General features: G+C 38.6%; 1 protein-coding gene across 1 annotated transcript in view; it reads right to left on the minus strand.

The window, feature by feature from the left end:
• Positions 1-20945, minus strand: part of STIM2 (stromal interaction molecule 2) — a 130380-nt gene that overhangs the window by 64901 nt on the left and 44534 nt on the right. The window contains exon 2 of the mRNA XM_067562548.1: positions 7652-7782. Coding sequence (XP_067418649.1) covers positions 7652-7782 — 131 coding nt within the window. The remainder of the gene's footprint in view (positions 1-7651; positions 7783-20945) is intronic.

A 20945-nucleotide genomic window follows, 5' to 3' on the forward strand; every position in this document is an offset into this window, starting at 1 on the left:
GGCTTGAAACCGGTTGAGCCAGGCATGTCCCAATGCGGAGAAAAAACCCCTGAGGGTTTCTAAACTAAACTAATTACTGACTGTTTTGTATAACAAACGACTACTAAGGGTCTGCGACTTGCAAAGCAAGAGGCAATGTTCCAGCAACCGTCAACGGGCGGAAAGAAGGAACTGGGGGCCCGTGGGGTCGGCAGTGCCCTATGTACAACGGCATGGGCGCGGTACTCCAGGGTGCGCCTGAGACGACCCTACGGGGACTGCTAAGAGGAAAAAAGTTCCGGGAAACTGTGCACGGAGCGCGCACATACCTATATTGGAATGGATATGAGCAATCACTCGAAGATAGAATCCGCTCTTCTCTGGTCTCTCAGGATTCCATCCTCTTCTGGCTCTCCTATCTTTTAGTTGCCTCATTTGGTTGGTCTTGCTTCTCCTCCTCCTTCTCCTTTCTGTGGGTACTCCCCCTTAAAGGATCTATCCTCTGCCCCCTCCTCTTCTCCTTTCATATTCTACCGCTGGGCAACCTCAGTTTCAAACACGGGCTTGAATACCATCTTTATGCTGATGACTCAAAACTGTCCATCTACTCTGGACCATCTAACTAAAATCGGAGCCTGTTGTTCTGACACCTCCTCATGGCTCATCAGTCATCAACTGAAACTTAATATGACCAAAATTGAACTCTTGATCTTTCTTCCTAAGGCCACCTCCTTTCCCCCATTTTTCTATCATGATGGACAACTATCCTCCCTGTTACTCAAGTAACACTGGCTTCATCTTTGACCTGGCCCTCTCCTTTGACCCACACCTCCCAAAAAGTGTTAAAGTCTTGCCACTTCCTTCTACACAACATCTCCATAAAGCACCTTTCTTCTCTGTCCAAACTTCCAGAAACTCTTGTCCAACTCCTGATCAAATTTGTGCCTTGCCTACTGCAAAGTACTTCCTCTGAGGTCAATGTCTGCAACCCCGAATCACACCCTTCAAGTAATATTCAAAATACTGCTGCTAAAATAATCTTGTTAATTCATCACTGACCACATCAACCCCTCTAAGACCTTCCATTGGCTCCCCTTCTAACACCAATTTATTTTCTTATTTTCAAAACTCATCACAATTTAGCCCCACCTTACCCTCCCAAACTATTATCTTATTGCAAAGTCAACTACCACCTGTCCAGAGTTGGTCAGCCAATTTTCTATTTCTTCAACAAACCCTTTTGAACTTTCTTCCAAACTGCCCCTTAAAATGGCAAAAAACTCCAAGTCAAAATTCATAAGCCACCCCCTTATCATCCTTCAAGTCAGTAATCAAAACTCATCACGTTCATAAAACATAACCTGATAATAGCTAGGTATGTGAAGAGTTGTGAACACTACTACTGACTGGTGAAGAATCTGCACATTTTATTATATTACCCCATCTCTCTCACCTTAACCTTGTTACTGTTTGCCCCAACTACCTGTTAAATCTTGTCTTAGATCATAAGCTCTTTGGGACAGTGACTGTCATTTATTATATCGATTGTATGGCAATCACCAAAAGGAACCCAAACCTAGTTGTGGTTGTTAGGCACTGCTACAAACTAAACATTAAACTATCAACAACTATTACTACTCCGATAAAAGACTTGGTTAAAGGGGGATGGACGGACGGACAGACACGTTATTTAGCATCCAAATTTTACATGCTACACAAGTTGTACATAAGTTTGAAAGTACATTTGAAAGAACCAAAACAAATCATTGCATTAAGTGATTCACTTGAAGTTCCTATACATAGAACAGTAGTTAGCGTGACGAGGCACGTAGGGCACAGGGGTTTTTTTAATTAAATGTTTTGGAATTAAAAAAAAAAAATCAATAAGAAGTTGTCAGCGTTCTTGATTGACTGATGGAATACGAGATTCCATCAGGAATTTTCTCCCAGGTCAGATTGGCTGAGACCTTGGGGTTTTTCAGCTTCCTCTGCAGCGAGAGGCATGGGTCACTTGCAGGTTTAAACTAGTGTAAATTATGAATTCTCTGTAAACTTGAAGTCTTTAAACCATGATTTGAGAACTTCAGTAACTCAGCCAGAGGTTAGGGGTCTATTTCAGGAGTGGGTGAGGTTCTGTGGCCTATAATGTGCAGGAGCTCAGATTAGATGACCACAATGATCCGTTCTGACCTTAAAGTCTATGAGTCTTTATGAGATATTGAGGGGCATTTCTATTCAGAGATTTTCAGGAAGCCAAGAAAACTAAAATTAAACAATATGCAAAAGAGCAAATCTATGTGTTTCTTACTGTCTGTGCCTCTCCATCATAAATGAAGTATGCAATCAGGGGTAACAGACATGCTGTTTGAGGTGCAAAATCTGTTTCATTTTATGGCTGGAATCATCTTATTAACTCCATCCACTAAGCATCAACCTCTCCTTTAAGTTTTTTTTCCACAGCCTGCATCTTTAGAGAGAGAGAGTGCAAGAGACACTACAATTGGCTAACAGATTTAACAGGAAAAACAAAAACTATTGAAGCTAAATCTGGTATGTCGCTAAAGCACAGACAGGAAATACACACTAATCTGCCCAAGTGACTGCATACTCATATTGTGCTCTCCCATATCCTGCCTCTCTCCTACCCCCTCCTCTGTATTATCATCTCCCTGTTCTCATTTTAATTTAGAATGATACGCTGCCCCCAAAGAACTTACTTTCTGTATTTGTAAAGCACCATGCCCTTCTGCTATTACAGAAGTTTTTATTCATTAGATGTGCGAAGAACCACACATCTCTGCTACCATTTTATAACCAGCAAAACTCAGCGTGATACTTCAGTAGCATGATGCCATACACTGAAAGAGGATTCAAACACATGAACAGTTACTCAAATAAGAACTCAAAACACAGAATGTCTATTAAATACTGAAGAGGTGTTAAAAATTTCAGAGATTTTAAGGCTAGAAAGGACTATATGATCACAATCTGACTTCCTGCATAACTGGCCACAGATTTCACCCAGTGATTCCAACATCTAGCCCATCTCTTTTGGAAATACATACATAATCTGAATTTGAAGACTCAGTGATGGAGAATTCATTACATCCCCTTGGTAATCTGTTCGAGTGGTTTGATTACTCTCTGTTAAAAAATTGCAATTTATTTCCAGTATGAACTTTGAGGACTTTAAATTCCAGGCACTGCATTTTGTGTTTTGCCTAGGCCTGATAGATTAAAGAGCCCTTTAGTATCAGACAGCTTCTTCACATGTGATCCCCTCCCCCCCCGAAGAGTTTATGCTAAATTTCTTCCTATTACAAATGTTAGGGTTCAATTTTTAATCCCTGAAAAATAAAGTTTATACTAGAAATGTTGAAAAGGTTTTACCTCTGTATAGTGTAAGAGTAATCAAATTAACCTTTTCTCGGTTTACTAAGGGAAAAAAGCAGGAACTTGAATACAGGAACATCCCCTACTCTGAGACTTGGTGTACCTAAAGAAAAGCAAACAACTACAGCGGAAAGTGTGTGAAAGCAGGAGATAAACAGTAAAACATGATCCACAGACTGGTAAACCGAAGCCCCAGAATCCTTACAAAAGGTGTTCTTTCTAAATCCAGGACTGTTTCCGTAAGTTAGAAAGAAAATATAGTATTAACAACAACCTTTCTACTTTAAACCCTTTTACCCTGCCTCCTTTAAAAATAACCTCATTCAAACCCTATTTATTTTTTAACTGACAATGTTTTCTTGCTGAAAAACTTTTATGTTTTATTATCAGAAAAATTAGCAAATAGCAGAAAATTACTATTCAACATTAAATTTTTCCACTTCCTGATAAAAAGCTACTGTCAGTGGCTTTTTTGTAAACAGAATGTAATCTATCATTCTGCTGTTTAGTCAAATCCCTTGTGTGCAGCCTTGCAGCTTTCAATCAAATATAGCTTCTGACAGTGAGGTTCTATTAACATTAATACATAGGCTTCCTCATGACAGGAAGTGTTAAAGAGAAAAGGGTTATGATGTATGTCTATGTAGTCAGTGTGGATAAAGAATTTCAAACATACAATCTACTGCAATTTCAATGGGGTTAAATGAATGGCTAACTAAAGTTTAAAAAACTATAAATATTTCTGTAAATTAAGCTGGGAGCAATTGACCAGATTTTACAGCTTCTCACTGCCACAAAGAAACCCACTGAACTATAGCTTATTTTTATTTACTTCGTTGCAATTTTGGTTAAACTTCCTTGTACATATTATTTTACAAAGAGCTTTTTCCCAGTTTTCTGCTCAACATGTTAACATCTCTCAGAAGAAACTGGTTATGCTAGTAAATATTTGCACAGGTGTATTTTATCCAGTCTGTCATGCACACAAAAAATGTCAGAGAACAGAAAGGCTTATTTTTAACCCTTACAGTAGTTAAAAGCAACATCTTAGATTACTGAAATAAAGAAAAATGCATTTTTCTGCCTGCTTTGTGCAGTTGACAGCACTTGTTGTATAGCAAGTTTCACTTCTGTGTAGAGAATTTCACTTCCATTCCCATACCCATACCCTAGCTATCATAACCATCATGCACTGTTCTTTACCACGGATAGTTCTGAGAAGACCTCATGTTTTTTCTTCCCCAGTCACTACAACAGACAGAATAGAGCAGCTGCTGTGGTTTGGTTTGACACTTCTGTGGAAAAAGAAATTATCTGAATTTGTGAATCTTGGAACAATGAAAATTCTCCATTGGTTCCCAGGATGGTTCGTTTGATTATCTATGATGCAGAAGATTCTGCTGCTTTCCCACCAACAAATATTTCTGTATTTTCTTTATTCTTCAGCAGCTTCACATACCACAAGCACAATGGAAGTCAGGAATGAATTCCAACAGTACTGGAATGCATTTTAAAAGTCTCATAATGTGCCACCTACACTCTGGTTTACAGACCAACACATACAACATAATTAAATGTATGTTATAATATAAAATAGAAAACCTTGACTATACATAATGGTACAAAATAGACTATTCCTTTCACTATACTCTGTGCCTTTGTGAAATCAAAGTCCTGGCTTCAGATACCAGGTGGTATGGATATTCCTCATACACTAATGAATCAAGAAATGTTTTAAAAAATGAAATTTCTAAAATTTAAAATTGTATCATATTAAGCTTAAATAATTGTCATGGGTAATTATGTACTCAGGAGCTAATGAAAGTAAAAAATGGTTACTAACCTTCCGTAATTCCTATTCTTAGAGATGTATTGCTCATGTCTATTCCATGTCAAGTGTGTGTGTGCACCACATGCACCGGTGTCAGAAATTTTTCCGTAGGGACAGCTTTAACACCTTCGGCAGTGTCATGCGTTTGCGCCAGTATAAGGGCGCTGCCAGCAATCCCACCCTCTCAATTCCTTCTTTCTAGAACTCCAACAGAGGGGAACTAACTTTTGAGATGTGCTGCTCAAGTCCATTCCATGTTAGGTGACTCACAAGCAGTACCTCTGGAAGTGGGCCAGGAGTTCACAGATGTGCCGATTGCAATACTGCTCTCCATTGTCCCACTATGCATTGCATAATGGCATGGTGGGATGTGAAGTTATGAACAGAAGACTAAGTCATGGCCTTGCAAATATCCTGTATTGGAACCTGGCAAAGAAAGCTGCTAATGAACCCTGTGCTCTTGTTGGGCTGTCAGAGTGGCAGGAAGTGCAACCTTTGCCTGCTCATAACAAGTTCGGGAGCAGGCGATGATCCAGGAGGAAATCCTCTGTGATGAGACTGGCAAGCCCTTCATTTGCTCAGCGATGGTGATGAAGAGCTGTGTGGATTTTTGGAGGGACTTAGTTCTTTCAATGTAGAAAGCAATCGCTCGCCTGACGTTCAAGGTGTGCAAGTGTCTCACTTCGCTAGAGCTATGAGGCTTTGGAAAAAAGATTGGCAGGAAGATGTCCTGGTTGATACCACCTTTGGTAGAAATGCAGGTTGAGGGCACAGCTGAACTTTATCTTTGCAAAACACAATATAGGGAGGTTCTGACATTATCACCTTGATTATGGAGACTGGCCTCAATGATGTAATTGGCCCCAGAAAGGCAACTTTCCACAATAAGAGAAGCAGCAAACAGGACGCGATGGGATCAAAGGGAGGCCCAGTGAGTCTGGACAAAACTAGGATGAAATCCCATGAGGGACCGGGTCTATGACCTGCAGAAAGAGTCTGTCAGAAATATGGCTGTCATCTCATGGGAGAAGACCAATCTGCCCTGGACAGGTGGGTGAAAGGTTGAGAGGGCCGCCAAGAGTACCCTGATTGATGTTAACGCCAGACCTTGATGTTTCAGATAGAGTAAATACTCCAGAATGGAGTGGAACGGTACCTGGGCTGAGGAAAAGCTCTGTTCCACCATCCCCCAGAGAAGGGTTTCCACTTCGCCAGGTAAGTTGCTTTAGTAGAAAGGTTTCTATTTTGCAGCAGGACTTTCTGAATCTAAGTGGAGCAATTCTGCTTCTCAGGGCTTAATCATGCAGCATCCATGCCGTCAGATGTAAGGAGGAAAGGACCAGATGTAACAGCTGACTGTGACCCTGTGAAATCAAGTCTGGACGGTCCAGGAGTGTCCAAGGAGCTGCCACCGCCAGCTCCAGCAACATGCAGAACTAGTGTAATCATTATGACCTGTGCTTTGTCCCCCTTGATCTTTATGAGGACTTTGTGGATGAGAGGGATCAGTGGAAAGGCATACATCAGGCCTCTTGACCACTGCAGGAGGACTGCAATATGAAGCAGGCTGCTGTCAGGTCCTTGCAGGGAACATGGAACTAAGTTCCCGCTGGACTAGCTAACTACTAAACTAACTAACTAAACCTATCTAACAAACTATGCACACTAAATCTACAGATGACACCACTGGTAGAAGGCTTGCCAAGGTAAGGACATTGCAGCACCATTACTGGCTGAGAGGTAGGGGGAGCAGCAGCATCCTTATACCCAGGGCATACACACACCATTGCTGAAGGTGCTAAAGCCGGGCCTAGGGATACCACTGAGGGAAAAAATCTCTGGTACCGGCGCATGTGGCGCACCCACACACCTGACACAGAATGGACATGAGCAAGCACACAAAGAATAGAGGGTTACAGGGAAAATGAAAAAAACCCAGGACCACTGACTGGTGACTACCCCTCATCCCCTGCTTAAGCCCCTGCACAGAGCCAATAGAAAGATGGAAGGTGATCTGGACAAGGAACAGCTTGGGTAGGGGCAGGTCCTCTCAGTCCATAATGATCAAGCCTTGGTAGCCTTTCATGAAGCAAGAGCAGCAAGTGGCTTCTTTCCACTGATACACAAACATGGAAGCAAAGATGCATTGGGAATTGGTGGTAAGAAGAGAGGAAACGTGACGTCTTCTCAAACCCCTCTATGACTTCCATTGACTTCACAGCCATAAGAATTGAGACCTCTTGCCTCACATGATTTTTCCCATCCCTGACATTTTGGATAATGTGGCTGTTCCTTTTACTTACTTTATAATGTCAGACTGCTCTAGAAACAAGGCTTCATTTTCAAACTATGTCATAGAGAAGTTTTACTTCAAAAGGCACTATTTCCAGTCTATTTCAAATTGAGACGAAAATACATCAGTGGAAAGAATTGAGGCCTCCCACCTACCTCATCACTTTCATCTACTTCAATACCACCATCTTTGTCATCATCCATTTGCTTATGGATTGTGCGGAGAGCTTCCAGACTGAATCGGTCCTCCTCGGTAAAGCATGGTGGACTCAATGAACTGCAGGGATCTGAAAGACAGGAAACAAGCATTAGTGTAGTGTCTTGCGGTATCATTTCCCCTCTTTGGGGAAAGAGAGCACAAGTGACTCCTTCAATTTTAAATGTTAAATTATAAAGGCGTACATTTAGTTTAATACAGAAATTCAGTGCAGCTTGACAGTACGTACCTCTGGTCATAGCTACTGAGTTTTAGGAGCTACCTGAGTGATATTTCTTGCTGGGAAAAGAAAGTGAAAATGTGTGAGCTTCTGTAAGGAGGAGAGGGAAAGAGGAAGGACTTAGTTCTCTGATTGGAAAAGGGCAGTTTGTTTCCCTTCGACCAATACTCCTTTCTTCTCTAAGTACACTCCCACCTTTTTCTCCTCTCCCACCCTCACGTAGATCATTGCAACAGCCAGTGGAGTCACGGCCCCCTCTTCCTCACCCAATTTTCTGCCAGCCAGCATGGCAAAAAGGAGGAAGAGGAGAAGGAAGAGAAGCAACTAAGCTTAATTCTGCAGTTATGGCTTCACATCCGTTCCTGGCATCCAAAAAAAGGTCAAGTAAACAGGAAAGTGTGCTCAATATCCACAGCCCTACTGGATGTAGGCTGTTTCAGAAGGGCTGCAAGGAGAGGAAACTAGACATGGAATGTCAGGGAGAAAACAAGTCACACCCTGTGCACAACATTTGGTAGCCCTGTACAGTCATTTCAGAAACAATTTGTTGTGGAGAAAAACATTTATAAATCACTTTAGTTTTCTCTGTCACTACTTCAATAGTCATGTTGAAGACACAGGGTGCTCTGCACTCCTTGTGTGAGGTGTAGGGCAAGGATTAGAAAGGGCAGAGATTCAAATGCCTGAATGAAGCCATACCAACAGCCCCTGTTCTAAAAATCCATGTCTCATAGCAACTGGCCAACTATTAGGTAGGTGTATGATACTAGATCCTTTATGTACATCTGTATCAGCTGGTAGCTAATACTCCATACATTTAAATGCACCCATCACTGCATTATCTAGGCACCAAAATGTATAGGAGGAAGAGCACACACTTGTGGAAAACTCCACTTGAACAAAAAGACAAGTGAAGCACCCTCTCTCCCACCATCAAAAATACAATGAAGAGCTATGTTGGGTTGAAGGATCCTGTGTACAGAGCAGCTGGGCACTCATTTCCTTGAGCACTATAAATGACAGACTTCGGTCTAAATTGGGGCATCAAGTGAACATTTTTGCCAAATGATTTCTTAAAGAACTACAAAACTTTCCACAGCTACCAAGAAGCCAGTACATATTCATTTGCTTGAATGTCAAGGATGATATACAAATACACCCATAGGTGACAACTGTCCATGAGAGGAAGAATTGACTAACTTTCTAACATCCAAACCGACCTCCTCATATAAATTACAAAAGCCTCTATTTCCAAGTTCTATGGTAACATTGCTAGAAAGATAGGAGCATCAAAGTGAACCACAAAAGCTGCTGAAAAGGCTTAATGCATTACAGAGCTATATAGCAAAAGAGAAGGGAATGGATTTAGGATTGAACAATTTACCTTATCAGGACTGTGATTAGGAAAGCACCAATATCTCCCCCCTTTGTAGGTCATGTGTGTCCAAACTGTCCTGCATCCCACTAATAATTGTGCACCTCTGTTCTGGAATTCCAGACAAGGAGTGAGATTATATACAATCGCTATCAAATTCCCAACAATGATGGTAAATGAAGAGGATCCATTGAAGTCACAGTGAAATTCAACACTAAATGCATTAACTAGGTCACAACTGACTGCTCAGCATCAATTTTAAACAAGGAGAAATCACTTTTTAACTCTCAGTAACAGGACAACCCGATTTACCAATTTACTAATGCTCAGTTTTGCTGTTTGTACCTTCAGAGAATGAAAAGCTGGTCAGAATAACCTGCTCCTTTTTAAAAAACAAAAAAAACCCAGATTTTATTTGGTAGCCTTTGTCTCACTGAAGAATAAGTTTTGTTTATATAACAATGGACAGCCTTGAAACCTTCGCCTTACAATGTTCTAACAATGACATTTATGAAATATAAAGAAGTTATGCAGAGTACTTAATGTAAAAACTTACCTTCCAAAATCTAAGAACCACCTTGAAAGATTTTGCTACAAATATTAAGAGAAGATATTTTCATTCTTGCTCCCATCCGCCATCCCTCCCCTTCAAAAAGACAGGCAAAAAGACTGCAGTGTTTCAGTCAGACAGCCAGGCAACAGAGCAAAACAATTTTTTTGCATATTCCCACAAATGCACCTTCACTTCTTTTACCTACCTCAGATAAAAAGACAAATCTAGTCGATCAGAATAATTGTTTTTGCACTACAATATTACATCTACTGGGTGTGTCTTTTCTTCTGACAGTAAAAAAAAAAAAAAAAAAAAAAAGAGAAAACAGAACAGGTAAAAAGCAAATAAGCAGTGCAGAAGTGTGTTTGAGTGACAGATCTATATTTAATTACACCTGCTAGTCTTCTCTGACATGTAGAAACAAACCAAGCCTAGACCAATATTGGTCACACAGTTATCAGTTTCTACCCATAAAGCATTTTTAATATTTTGTTGGTTAGATCAAAAAAAAAAAAAAATCTTTTCATTTTAGAAAGCCTTACTCTGATCATGAGGTTTTCTCACTCAGTTTGATTAGTTTCTTAATATCTATGAAAATGTAATGAGTGCAAATTTGCCTATGATAAAATTTGTCTTTAAAACATACTTTAAGAGACATAACTTTTATTGAGAGAGAAAAACAAATAGATGATCTGTGTTTCACATGTCCTGAGCTCTGATTGAGGCAACACTTGATACCTCCCTCAGATTAAAGAGCAGATCATGTTCCTGTTTGCTTTTGGGAGTGAGGAATGTGAAGTCAAACCACATCTTGGTTGAAATGAAAAGACATATAATATTCTGAACAAAATCAGTCTGATCTCTGTTTATTTTCATACAGTGAAGTTAGAAGTACCATTCCCTGACAGTATACTTCAGCTCGCTTTAGACACACATCACTCACCTAAACACTATTCTGGACACAGATAAAAGAACAATTTCAAAAGAATTTTCAGATTTGCTTCAGACCTTGTGTAAAGCCATTCATTTGAAAAAACTGAGTAATCAGGTACAGCTTTGAAAATTTTTTAGTATGCACATGGATAAGCTCTACTTTGGTGCTGGTTTGCAATGCAGAAATTTAACCTCAAATTAATATCAAGTGACTTATTGCCAGGAGCTTATCGAACTTCTAAGAAATGGAGATTTTCTTCCTCATTTATCTTAAAGTATGGCAAAAACCCTAAAAAATGTTGTAGACTGCAATAAAGTGTTGGAAAGCTGGTTTTAAATCTTTCATATTTGGATCCAGAGTGTCAAAGGTGGAATTGTCTGCATTCTAAGAGCTTCCATTGCCCTTTAGTGATAATGCTGGCTTTGTGTGTGGACCAATTTCTCTGGTCTAGTATGATGTGCAGTCATGTTTCTACAATATCATCTATGATTTTAATTCCAAACTGTACTAATGTGAAGAAAAGGGAACGGTGTCAAATATTTTAAGTTGATGGTTTTCAACCTATGGTCCTGGAACCCTGAGGATCCGCAAACAATGTCTAAGATTTCCAAAGGGGTCCACACCTTCATTTGAAATTTTTTAGGGATCTGCAAATGAAAAAAAGATTAAAAACCACTGTTTCAGGTAGTAAACTATAGTCGACTTTGAAGTTGAATTTGCCATTAACAAATAACCTTCTGGTACTGCCAGTGTAAACATAAGTAAAACTGTACTCACATGATGTAATGTGGAGGGCCATACATGTACAACTGCATAAAAAAGTGTGCTTACAGCTTAGGCGCTCCCACACAGTTGTGGTATTTTTTGGTGGAGAAATTTTAAAAGGAACATATGGCCATCGCCAGAGGAAATCTGTTAATGAAAGATTAAACTTTAATCTATTGCAATTTATGGCTCAGTGAGTCAACATACTTGGCAGAAGCCTTTTGAAATGATCCCTCCACCTGCCACAAGTAACTGAGTAACTAAGTCTTCTATCTCTGGGCCAGTAGGAAACATACCATACAGCCAACTTCCTACCATAGGGAATTCTTCAGGCAAATGGACTCCTCACTGGCCATTCTCACAGTAATAGGTCTGGTAATAAATTAGGAGTGTTAATCTAGTATTTGGATTTACTTCAAGAAGAGGCAGGCAGACCTTGTGTACACTGAACTAATTTTAATCTTTACTGTAATTTAGGCAGTTTTTTTTTTGTTTTTTTTTTTAAAGAAGAGTTAAACTAAAGTGAAATCAGGCAGGTAGCCCTGGGTTTCTATTAGGCTCTCGCTCTCTCTACACTCCTTGCACTCTTTTCCTTCCAAAAAGCAACAAACTGAACTTCTGAAGCCATGATGTCAGTGCAGATAAGAAATCAGGTAGAACAAGTTCACCTTCCAATGGTTAGTTTCAAATATCTGTGATTATCGTTTTTGAAAGCTTTATCAACCTGTACTTACACAGCCCCTATCACCACAGTATATGAGTGCCTCACAAGCTGTAGTGTATTTATCTTCATAACATGCCTGTGGGGTAGGGACAGTAACACTTCACCATTGAACAGATGGGGAACTAAGACACAGAAACAGCCAAGTGACTTGCTCAAGGTCATGCAGGAAGTCTGTAGCACAGCACAAACTTGAAGCCAGGTCTCCCAAGTTCCACACCAGTGCCCTAAGCACTGGACTATCCTCTCTAACATTTTAAGGAGTCATGTATAATGTGCATGCTTGTGCGTGCTCTCACACACACGTGCACACAATCTATCCTTCACAGTTTTCAATTTCTACCACCAAAAGAACAGGTCTCATATTATTGTGGCTCCATAAAATATTCCCTAATGCATTTTTAAAAACATTTAGAAAACATGCTTTTGATATCTGGCTTTTCATTTTCCGGAGTATGGTAAACTGGGTTTCTGCAGAATACAAACACAAAGGCCTACTCCAAACTGAGCCAGTTACAAACTCCACTCATTCTTTACCTCTTGGGGCAGTGTTTCCTAGCGCTTAGAACAAATTCCACAAAATGTAAAGAGGGCTTCAGGAACCTGCCCAATGGAGAGAGACTGATCGGTGAGGTTTTTAAAGCCAACTCTATAAAAGCAGGACTATAGTGATTGCTGGCTCAGTATGAAATCAGTCATCCTGCTGTGGAATGGGTAGGGTCCCACTTCTGCGAAGAACTCCTCTTCAGACAAAGACAAGAAGCAGGACAACTTTGCACAGCTCAAAAGGGGGAAGAAAGCCAGCCATTCCAACTCTTCTCACACAAACAATAGAGTTAAGACTGTCACTCTCTCCTCACCTCCTCTTTTGGCAGAACCTAAAGGCATTCAGTTTAAGAGAGCCTCTTTATCCAATGGGTAGACTCTTACGACCCCAACACAGGGGTTAAGAATCTTGCGGTCCACTTCCCTCAAGCTGTTTAAAGGTCCTCAGCAGGGAACTCTTGCTTCCTCTTACCCTCCCTGGCTCTTAGAGGATAGACAATTGAGATACTAAAATAAAATTGCATAGTCAATCATGTCAAACATTGTGGAGAAGTCCAACAATAGGAATATGATGCACATGGCCCAGGGGAGCTCATCCATCATTGCCATCTCTGTTCCATGTCTTGTACTGAAGCCTAATTGAAAGGGGGTCAAGATATGGACAGACAAGCTTCTCAATCAGTTGGCTTATCAGTGGGAAGTTCAGTATTAAGCAGCATTTGGAGAGAATGGCTGCATTAAACAATGCTTTCTTAAGTACTGGCTGGTTTATGGCCCTGTTTTTGTGGGCATACACATGGAGGGAAAGGGCAAAGACAGGGCATGTATCAGGGTCACAGAGGGTGGCTTGGTTTCCCTGTAGAGTTTCTAGGACATCCTATTCTACTAATAGGCTAAATTCAGAGAGTAAAGGTATCATGTTATCAGGTTTGTCAGTTTTATGCTCCAGGTTCCTGGAGAAGCAATCGGGGATGTGGGTGATTTTTTCCATGAAATAGGCTGGATATTCTTCACAGTGAAAAGTGCCAAATTCTGGAGCTGAGTGCAGGCATTCTGGGTTAAAGCAAACCAAGCTCTAGAACAATTCAGGAGGGCATAATTTACAGGTGACTGGAAATGGAAGTGGAATTAGAAGTGGAATTTCTTTGCTTCTTCTACAGCCAGGGTATAGGTTCACAAGAATACCTGGTGCCAAAGCCTGTCTGCATCTTCATATGTTTTCTGCTACTGACACTCCCATTTTCTTCCCCTGCTTCAGTTCCATGGATTGCACTTTAAAATACTATAATACAGCACCACCTAAACACTACAATACCTCCATCTAGCAATTAAAACAGACTAAAAAAGACAATACAAAAGCTGAACAGAAAAATGCTACAGCAGAAAATGATTCTGAAGATAAAAGGATACCAGCTGAAAAGCCCAGATATTCTGGCACAATATTGGTTATTTAATATTACTGAAGAAAGCTGTTCTGCTTTTAAAAATCCACCATGTGGCACTTGAAACCGTTATTCAAAGTAGCAATTCAACAAAAATATATTCTTATGCCCCTTACCTCAAATCCTCACATGATAAAGTGTGACATTAAAACCTTTACTAAGTATTTCAAGAAAAACTGTCATATGAACTTCAGTCATTCTCTCAATTAAAGACTTATAAAAGCAATCACTCCTACACCTAATTATTAAACACCCGCTTATGGCAAGTAGGCTGCACAGAATATGGTTTTAACTTGACAATAGTGTTATTTATGGCACCTATTTAAATGACAAATGAGAAAGTCAGTAATGTAGCAACATGTCTTTTCGTTTAAAAATATAAAAGCAACCAGGCAGTTAAGGTTTTGGGGGAAAAAAGCACAAACAATTACAGAAATCATTTGTATCTTCCTGATCAATACATGTAAGATTCCTTACAATGACAAGAAACGGAAAAACATTTGGGTTCGTGCCCTATTTTCTGTCTATTATGTAGTAATAGACACACTAAGGTTGTCAGTCTTTGTTTTACATTAGAAATTAATCTCCATTCAGGAATTTTATTAACAAACTAGTGGAATTATGACATCATGAGAGACTGAAAGATGAGCAACTGAAAGGGGATTTTTAGGATGATATTTTAAATTAACAATTGAAATGATGAAAAAAAGAAAAAAGTAATCTCTAATACTGACTTTAAATACAGATACAGACACTGAGATGAACACACTAAGAGGGGTTCACTTGCTGCTGGTTTTGATCCCTGTTCAAGGCCAGAGGCACAGGTAGGGACTGACAGTTAAGTAAGAAAAGATTTTTAAAATACATCATAGCTCAGACTTATTTCTCCTGGAGAAAGAGACAAATGCCAATTTTTAAGTTTTTCTGTACAACTGTTTGAGTTACTGATGAGCACAGAAAATCAGATTTTTTTTCATATTGACATAATTCAAACAGGTGAGTGGATTTTTCTCAAACTTTTGAAAGAAAAATTCATCTCTGGGCTAAGAGCAAGTATGGACAAGATCTACCTCAAAATACACACTTTGAGAATCTGAGTGAAACAGGGTGTATGCTAGGAGTTCACATACAAACCAACAAGAGTTAGGAATTCTACAATACTATTAAAACTAAAACCAAAACATTAAAAAAAACACAAGTAAATCTGACATTTTGATCTTAATAAAGAACATATTCACTGACTATACTGAAATAATTTCTGAAATTCATTCATTTTGCTGATTGAGCAGCAATATTTTTGTACTGTATTGCATACATTGTAGAAGATGGCTCTGTAGTGGGAGGATAAAAGGTTTTGAATTCAGTCTGGGATCTCTGGTGTTCTTTGAGAGCTACACGCCATCGGCTAAACTGTTCAAGTGAATCATAGCCTTGTATTCACTCCAATGATCTGACCCTGTGCAATCCTCCTAGCATTCACTACCACTTTATAGAACTGATTACTGATGAATGCATGCTATGGAGAGGCGTGGATGAAGCATGTCAAGGAAATTTTTACTTTACGTCCTTTTAAAAAAAGGAAACAAAAACCTCTTAACTAACTGGTTATTCCTCTGATACTTGATCATTACTGGTTCCCTTCTCATCCCATGGAATCAAAAATGATTTAGGACAGGCAAGCCTAAAACTGTTCTATGGCACACACAAACATAAAAGATAACAAGAAAAAAAGGTGTGGTATTTTAAACTACTTGCTTAACACAATTAAGCTTAATTTAGTCAGGAAAGCACAAATGATTTATAGGTGACCTCCGGATGCCTGAAAATATGTCCATGGGATTTGCCAAGCAAGCCTCCTCATAATTACTATTGTGTTTCTAGATAGAACATATCAATTTCCTGGTTAGAAATGTGTATGGTTTGGCACAACTGAAATGCAAAAGATTACATATGGCTCTGGAGATCTGACCTCTAGCCTTACTGAACAGAAGCCCACATAAAAAAAAAAAATTGCATCACATGTGGCCAGTCCCCACCCTCCCTCATAAAGCCCAGGAGTTAGAAAGTATGTGGGCCTTTAACTATCTTTTGGGAAGAGAAGCTCCCAGAATAAGGTAGAAATGCTATAGTAATGAGGGAGAATTTCTCTCTCTCTCTCTTTTTATTAAAGTTTTCAGCATAAAAAATTGTAACGTTAATGCACAATTACTTAACGTGAACAAAAAATCTAGAATGATTTAATTCTTTAAAACCAACTTGAGTGTTGAAAATTCACTTCACTGAGTAAGATATGATCCAGTTTTATAAACTGAATTTTAACTTTTAATAGAATTTATAGGCAGTATAATCATATCATTTCAATTATGAAACTTTTCACAAAAACTAAATTATTTTAAACAAACTTTTAGAGGCATATATAAAAAGAGCCACTATGAAAAAATGGCAAAAATTATCTGTGGAATTATCAGAGTTAACTCAAGATATCTTTAGCAATTTAAGTCATGTATTAATAGCAACATTTTCACATGAAATTATAACAATTCCCATTCTGAAGGTTATACTTTTAATTACCTGTTTATTTTTCCTGATACGTTACTTTTCACACGATTCATAATCATATCCTATGTCAAAGAATAAGGCATGAAATCATTGGCATTACTAAATTACTTTAGTCTTCTAACACCAGTGGATCTAGTGCACATATTATTAACCGTCCCGACACCAGGGAATCAAATTTCATCCTCTACAAACACCACTTGTAATATTGCAGACCTCTCAGAATTCCGGTAACGAGACAATGTCAGAATGCATTTTTACTTTTGGTTTTGAAGAGGACAAATCCAAACAGCTATTTGATGAAAACCCAAACTAAGAATGGTAACATAGTGATAGATCTAATCCACACATCCGTGCGAAGACATTTTACATATTTGCTTTCATTAGCATTACATCATATGTGCACAGACCAGAAAATGTACTTTAATATTTACAGTAAAATTGCTATGTCCATGCCTTCATAAATATAGTTCACATATTCAGAACGCCTCTGAAATATTCTTTGTACTGCCATTCAACATTAGTATGTTTTAATTGTGATTCTTAACTAAAATACTGTTATTTGTATAGGCAGTTTAATAGGAGAATAAATATTCAAAGATTTAGTATTTCACATCATCAGCAGCTAAGAAGATACCACTACCATTCCTCTTCCAAAGGACACATGAACCATCCTGCAGTTAACACAAATCCAGCTCTCTGAATTACACAACTGACATTTTTGCTCCTACTAATATGCTGCTAGGTATTTTTCTAGTGATAAACTTGGCTGACAGACTTGCTGTCGGCAGGGGTGGAGGTGTCCCAGTTCACCTTGTCTCACTGGATAATCATCATCAAATATTTCTTGAGTACCTGGGAGCATCCAGGACCTTAGAAAAGTGAGGTGTTCAGATGTACCTCAGGAAATCATATTTCAGTTATTTTATTACCATATATTTGTAACATTTAGACAGTGATTCATTTTTTACAATATCGGTATCTTAGAGTGCATTGTAGACCTAATATGCATATTTTTAAAATAAATGATGCTTCATCACTGTAACTTATTTTCTAGAAAAGCAGGAGTCTCAGCTGCCAAACAGGATGGATTGATTTAAATCGCTGTTTTAATCATGATTTAAATCACCAAACAGGAAAGCTTGTTTTAAATAACTGATTTTAATCTTGTTTTGCATTTATACTTTAATTATATTTTCCAAAAAATGGTTGAGTCTCATTTGTAGTAGCCACTAAAAACATGCTGTTTTGCAGCTATCACTTTTACACTAAATTTGGTACCTTTTTGCTAGCCAGAAAGATGCAATTATATAGCTTCACTTGCATTTATTCAGATTCTTAATTTTTTCTTTTATTAAGAAATGCATCGTTCACCATTTTCCAAATACTACATGATTAATTTTTTAACTTGTGATTTGTGTCAAGCTCTATTTGGATGGAAATTCAAATTCAATTAAAATGCACAAAAATAGTATTTAAATTTTTTTTAACTAACTAAAGCTACCTTAAATATGCTAGATACATAACAGTTTATCAAAACTTGTTTTGCACTGAAAGCTAACTGATTTATTACACAAAGGAAGTATTATCTGAGGTTCATGAACTGAACTGATTGTTTCTGGTCATCCATCTTCAAGATTTTTAGAGTTAGTAAATCTCATCCTCTCACGTGTAGTTTTTATTCATAGATTGGAAGAGGAAAACAAGCTTTCCTGCACTTTCAACATCCCAATTAGTTTCTTAACTTTGAACCAACTAGTCATTGAACTAGTTGAATACACAGAAGTAAAGAAAATAGTCTTTTCCCACCTGCAGTAGTGGCTACTGCGGTCAAAAGCTGATTTAGCACTTCAACAAACTCCAGTTCCAGGTGCTTAGCTAGTGACTTCCACGCAGCAGCTGAGCAGTTTGACTTTCTTTAAAACTTGGCAACAAACATGTACTGCTTAATATTATTTTTTTGTAATTTGAATGACTAACAGAATTATATTAACTTTAGGCTTTCACATTGGTTGCAATTTAAAATTTAATTTTAAAATGTTTTTAAAATAAATATTTAATTTAAATTTTAAAACTTCAAAATAAACAAGCACTCTTTGCAAAGTCCACTTCTTAAAAATGTCTAATACTTCTTTATTTTTAATATTCACTTTACATTGAAGAAGAATAGTCCAGTTCTCTTAGTAAGTATGATAAGTTGACATGTTAGGAAAAAGTCAATGACTTCAGTATATAAGTCAGACAGTAGAGTCACTATCTCTGGTGTCCAGAGCAACGGATATTAATGTAATAATAAATTGTTCACTTAAACATACATCCTAGGATATGGTGAGTCATATAAAACTGGAATTGATTAGCAAAAAGTGAAGCTCTTTAAAGAAGGATTCAGACTAAAAATAAATATACAGTTCTTTAAATCAAATAATGGTTGGGGACAGCATGCACACAGGCTTAATGCACTAGCTATCTTTCACTTCCAGATACTTCAATGAAATCTTGAGAGATCACAAATGAGAGAGAGAGAGAGAGAGAGAGAGAGAGTTGGACAATTTCTTAAGATCCCCCTTCCATCTGTCTAAAGGATAAACACCACTATTAAAAAAAAAACAAAAACCCTAATACAGTGTGGCGTGACTACCATCAATTTAAGGCCAAAAAAAACCTCTCTGGGGTTGCATGTCAGGACTAAGGTGCATTTGCATGGTGCCTGCATGAGCTACACCGGAATCTAGCGACAGTCCAATTCACAAACAATAAGTTGACCCATAAAATGAAGGTTTTACAATACACAGTAATGAAACCTATGCTAAACTGTTCCTTTTTAAATAAATACTTGATTCTTTACTTACAAAGCATTGAAAAAATTATTCCTCAGAAGAGTGTTGAGAATCGATGATGTTTGTGTTTTTCCCATTTTCCAGATGGGGAGGCACATACTAAATGACTTTCCCAAAGCAACAGAGCAAGTCATTGTCAGAACCTGGATTAGAATTGAGCACTTCCTGACTGCCACTACTGTGCTCAAACTGTTTCTCTTCTTAAAGAAAAAATATTTGTGAACATACAAAAATATAATTCACGGGTTGTCTCAATGACTGAATACTTTTACTGAAAACAAATAAGCACAAGATAGCCACTTGCAGGTTCTTTGGCAGATCAGGACGGTCATCTTGTGATCATCTCAGACAGAGTCCAGTTACTCCATCCAGTTAAACCAGTGTTTCTCAGACTGGGGATCCTGACCCAAAGGAAGTTGCAAGACTATTGGCGGGTGGGGGGCAACGAGAACAGCGGCTGCTGGCTGAGGTGCTCAACTCTAAAGGTAACACTGCTGCCAGCAGCAGTGCAGAAGTAAGGGTGGCAATGGGGAGAGGCTCATCACAGCCTGAAATATTTTCAAAGGGGCACCAGCAAAATGAAGTTTGAGAACCACTGAGTTAAACCAAATCTGTAACACAGGTACTTGAGAAGTAAAGATGACCAGTGAAAATACGCGCATATATACTTAAAAAAAAACAAAAACCATAACACTAATTAAAGGCAGCTTCCATCAGGACACCAGAAGTGGGTTAAGACTGTCTGTCCTTCCCTCCAGATTCTCCTCACGGGGCAACAAAAGTAATGAGCTTCAGCCATAACTGCTGCAGTCCATATTAGAACCACAGGGCACTTAGGGCTATATGCCTGCAGACACCTGTTCCTTACAAGTTCATTCTGCCAAGCCACGTCTCTCAACACTAAATGTGTCACCATGCCCCCTGAGTTATCCTATCACTTATCTGTTTTCCTCCTCCTCTCATCATACATTATCCCACTCCTTCACCTTCAGTCTCACCCTCATATTCTCTCATATTCCCCACCATCTCCCTTTCTTTGCCCCTCCTGTTCTCAAGACCAGCCATTCATCTATCCACATGTGAGGAAAAAAAGCCACACCTTTTGGTATAAGACTTTCAAGAGATCAATAAGAGACATTTAAAGACCCATCAAACATCTTTTATTAGTGACCCTTTTTGCCATCCCTCCTTTGTCTTCCCTAACATCATCTTGGAAATATATATACTTTAAGATACAAGTTAGGGACCATGGCTTTTTACTGATTTGTTTGTAAAAATCCTACC

Source organism: Emydura macquarii, unplaced genomic scaffold, assembly GCF_026122565.2.
Source record: "Emydura macquarii macquarii isolate MOO-44397 ecotype Brisbane River unplaced genomic scaffold, CSIRO-AGI_Emac_v2 contig_2448, whole genome shotgun sequence".
Classification (NCBI taxonomy): Eukaryota; Metazoa; Chordata; order Testudines; family Chelidae; genus Emydura; species Emydura macquarii.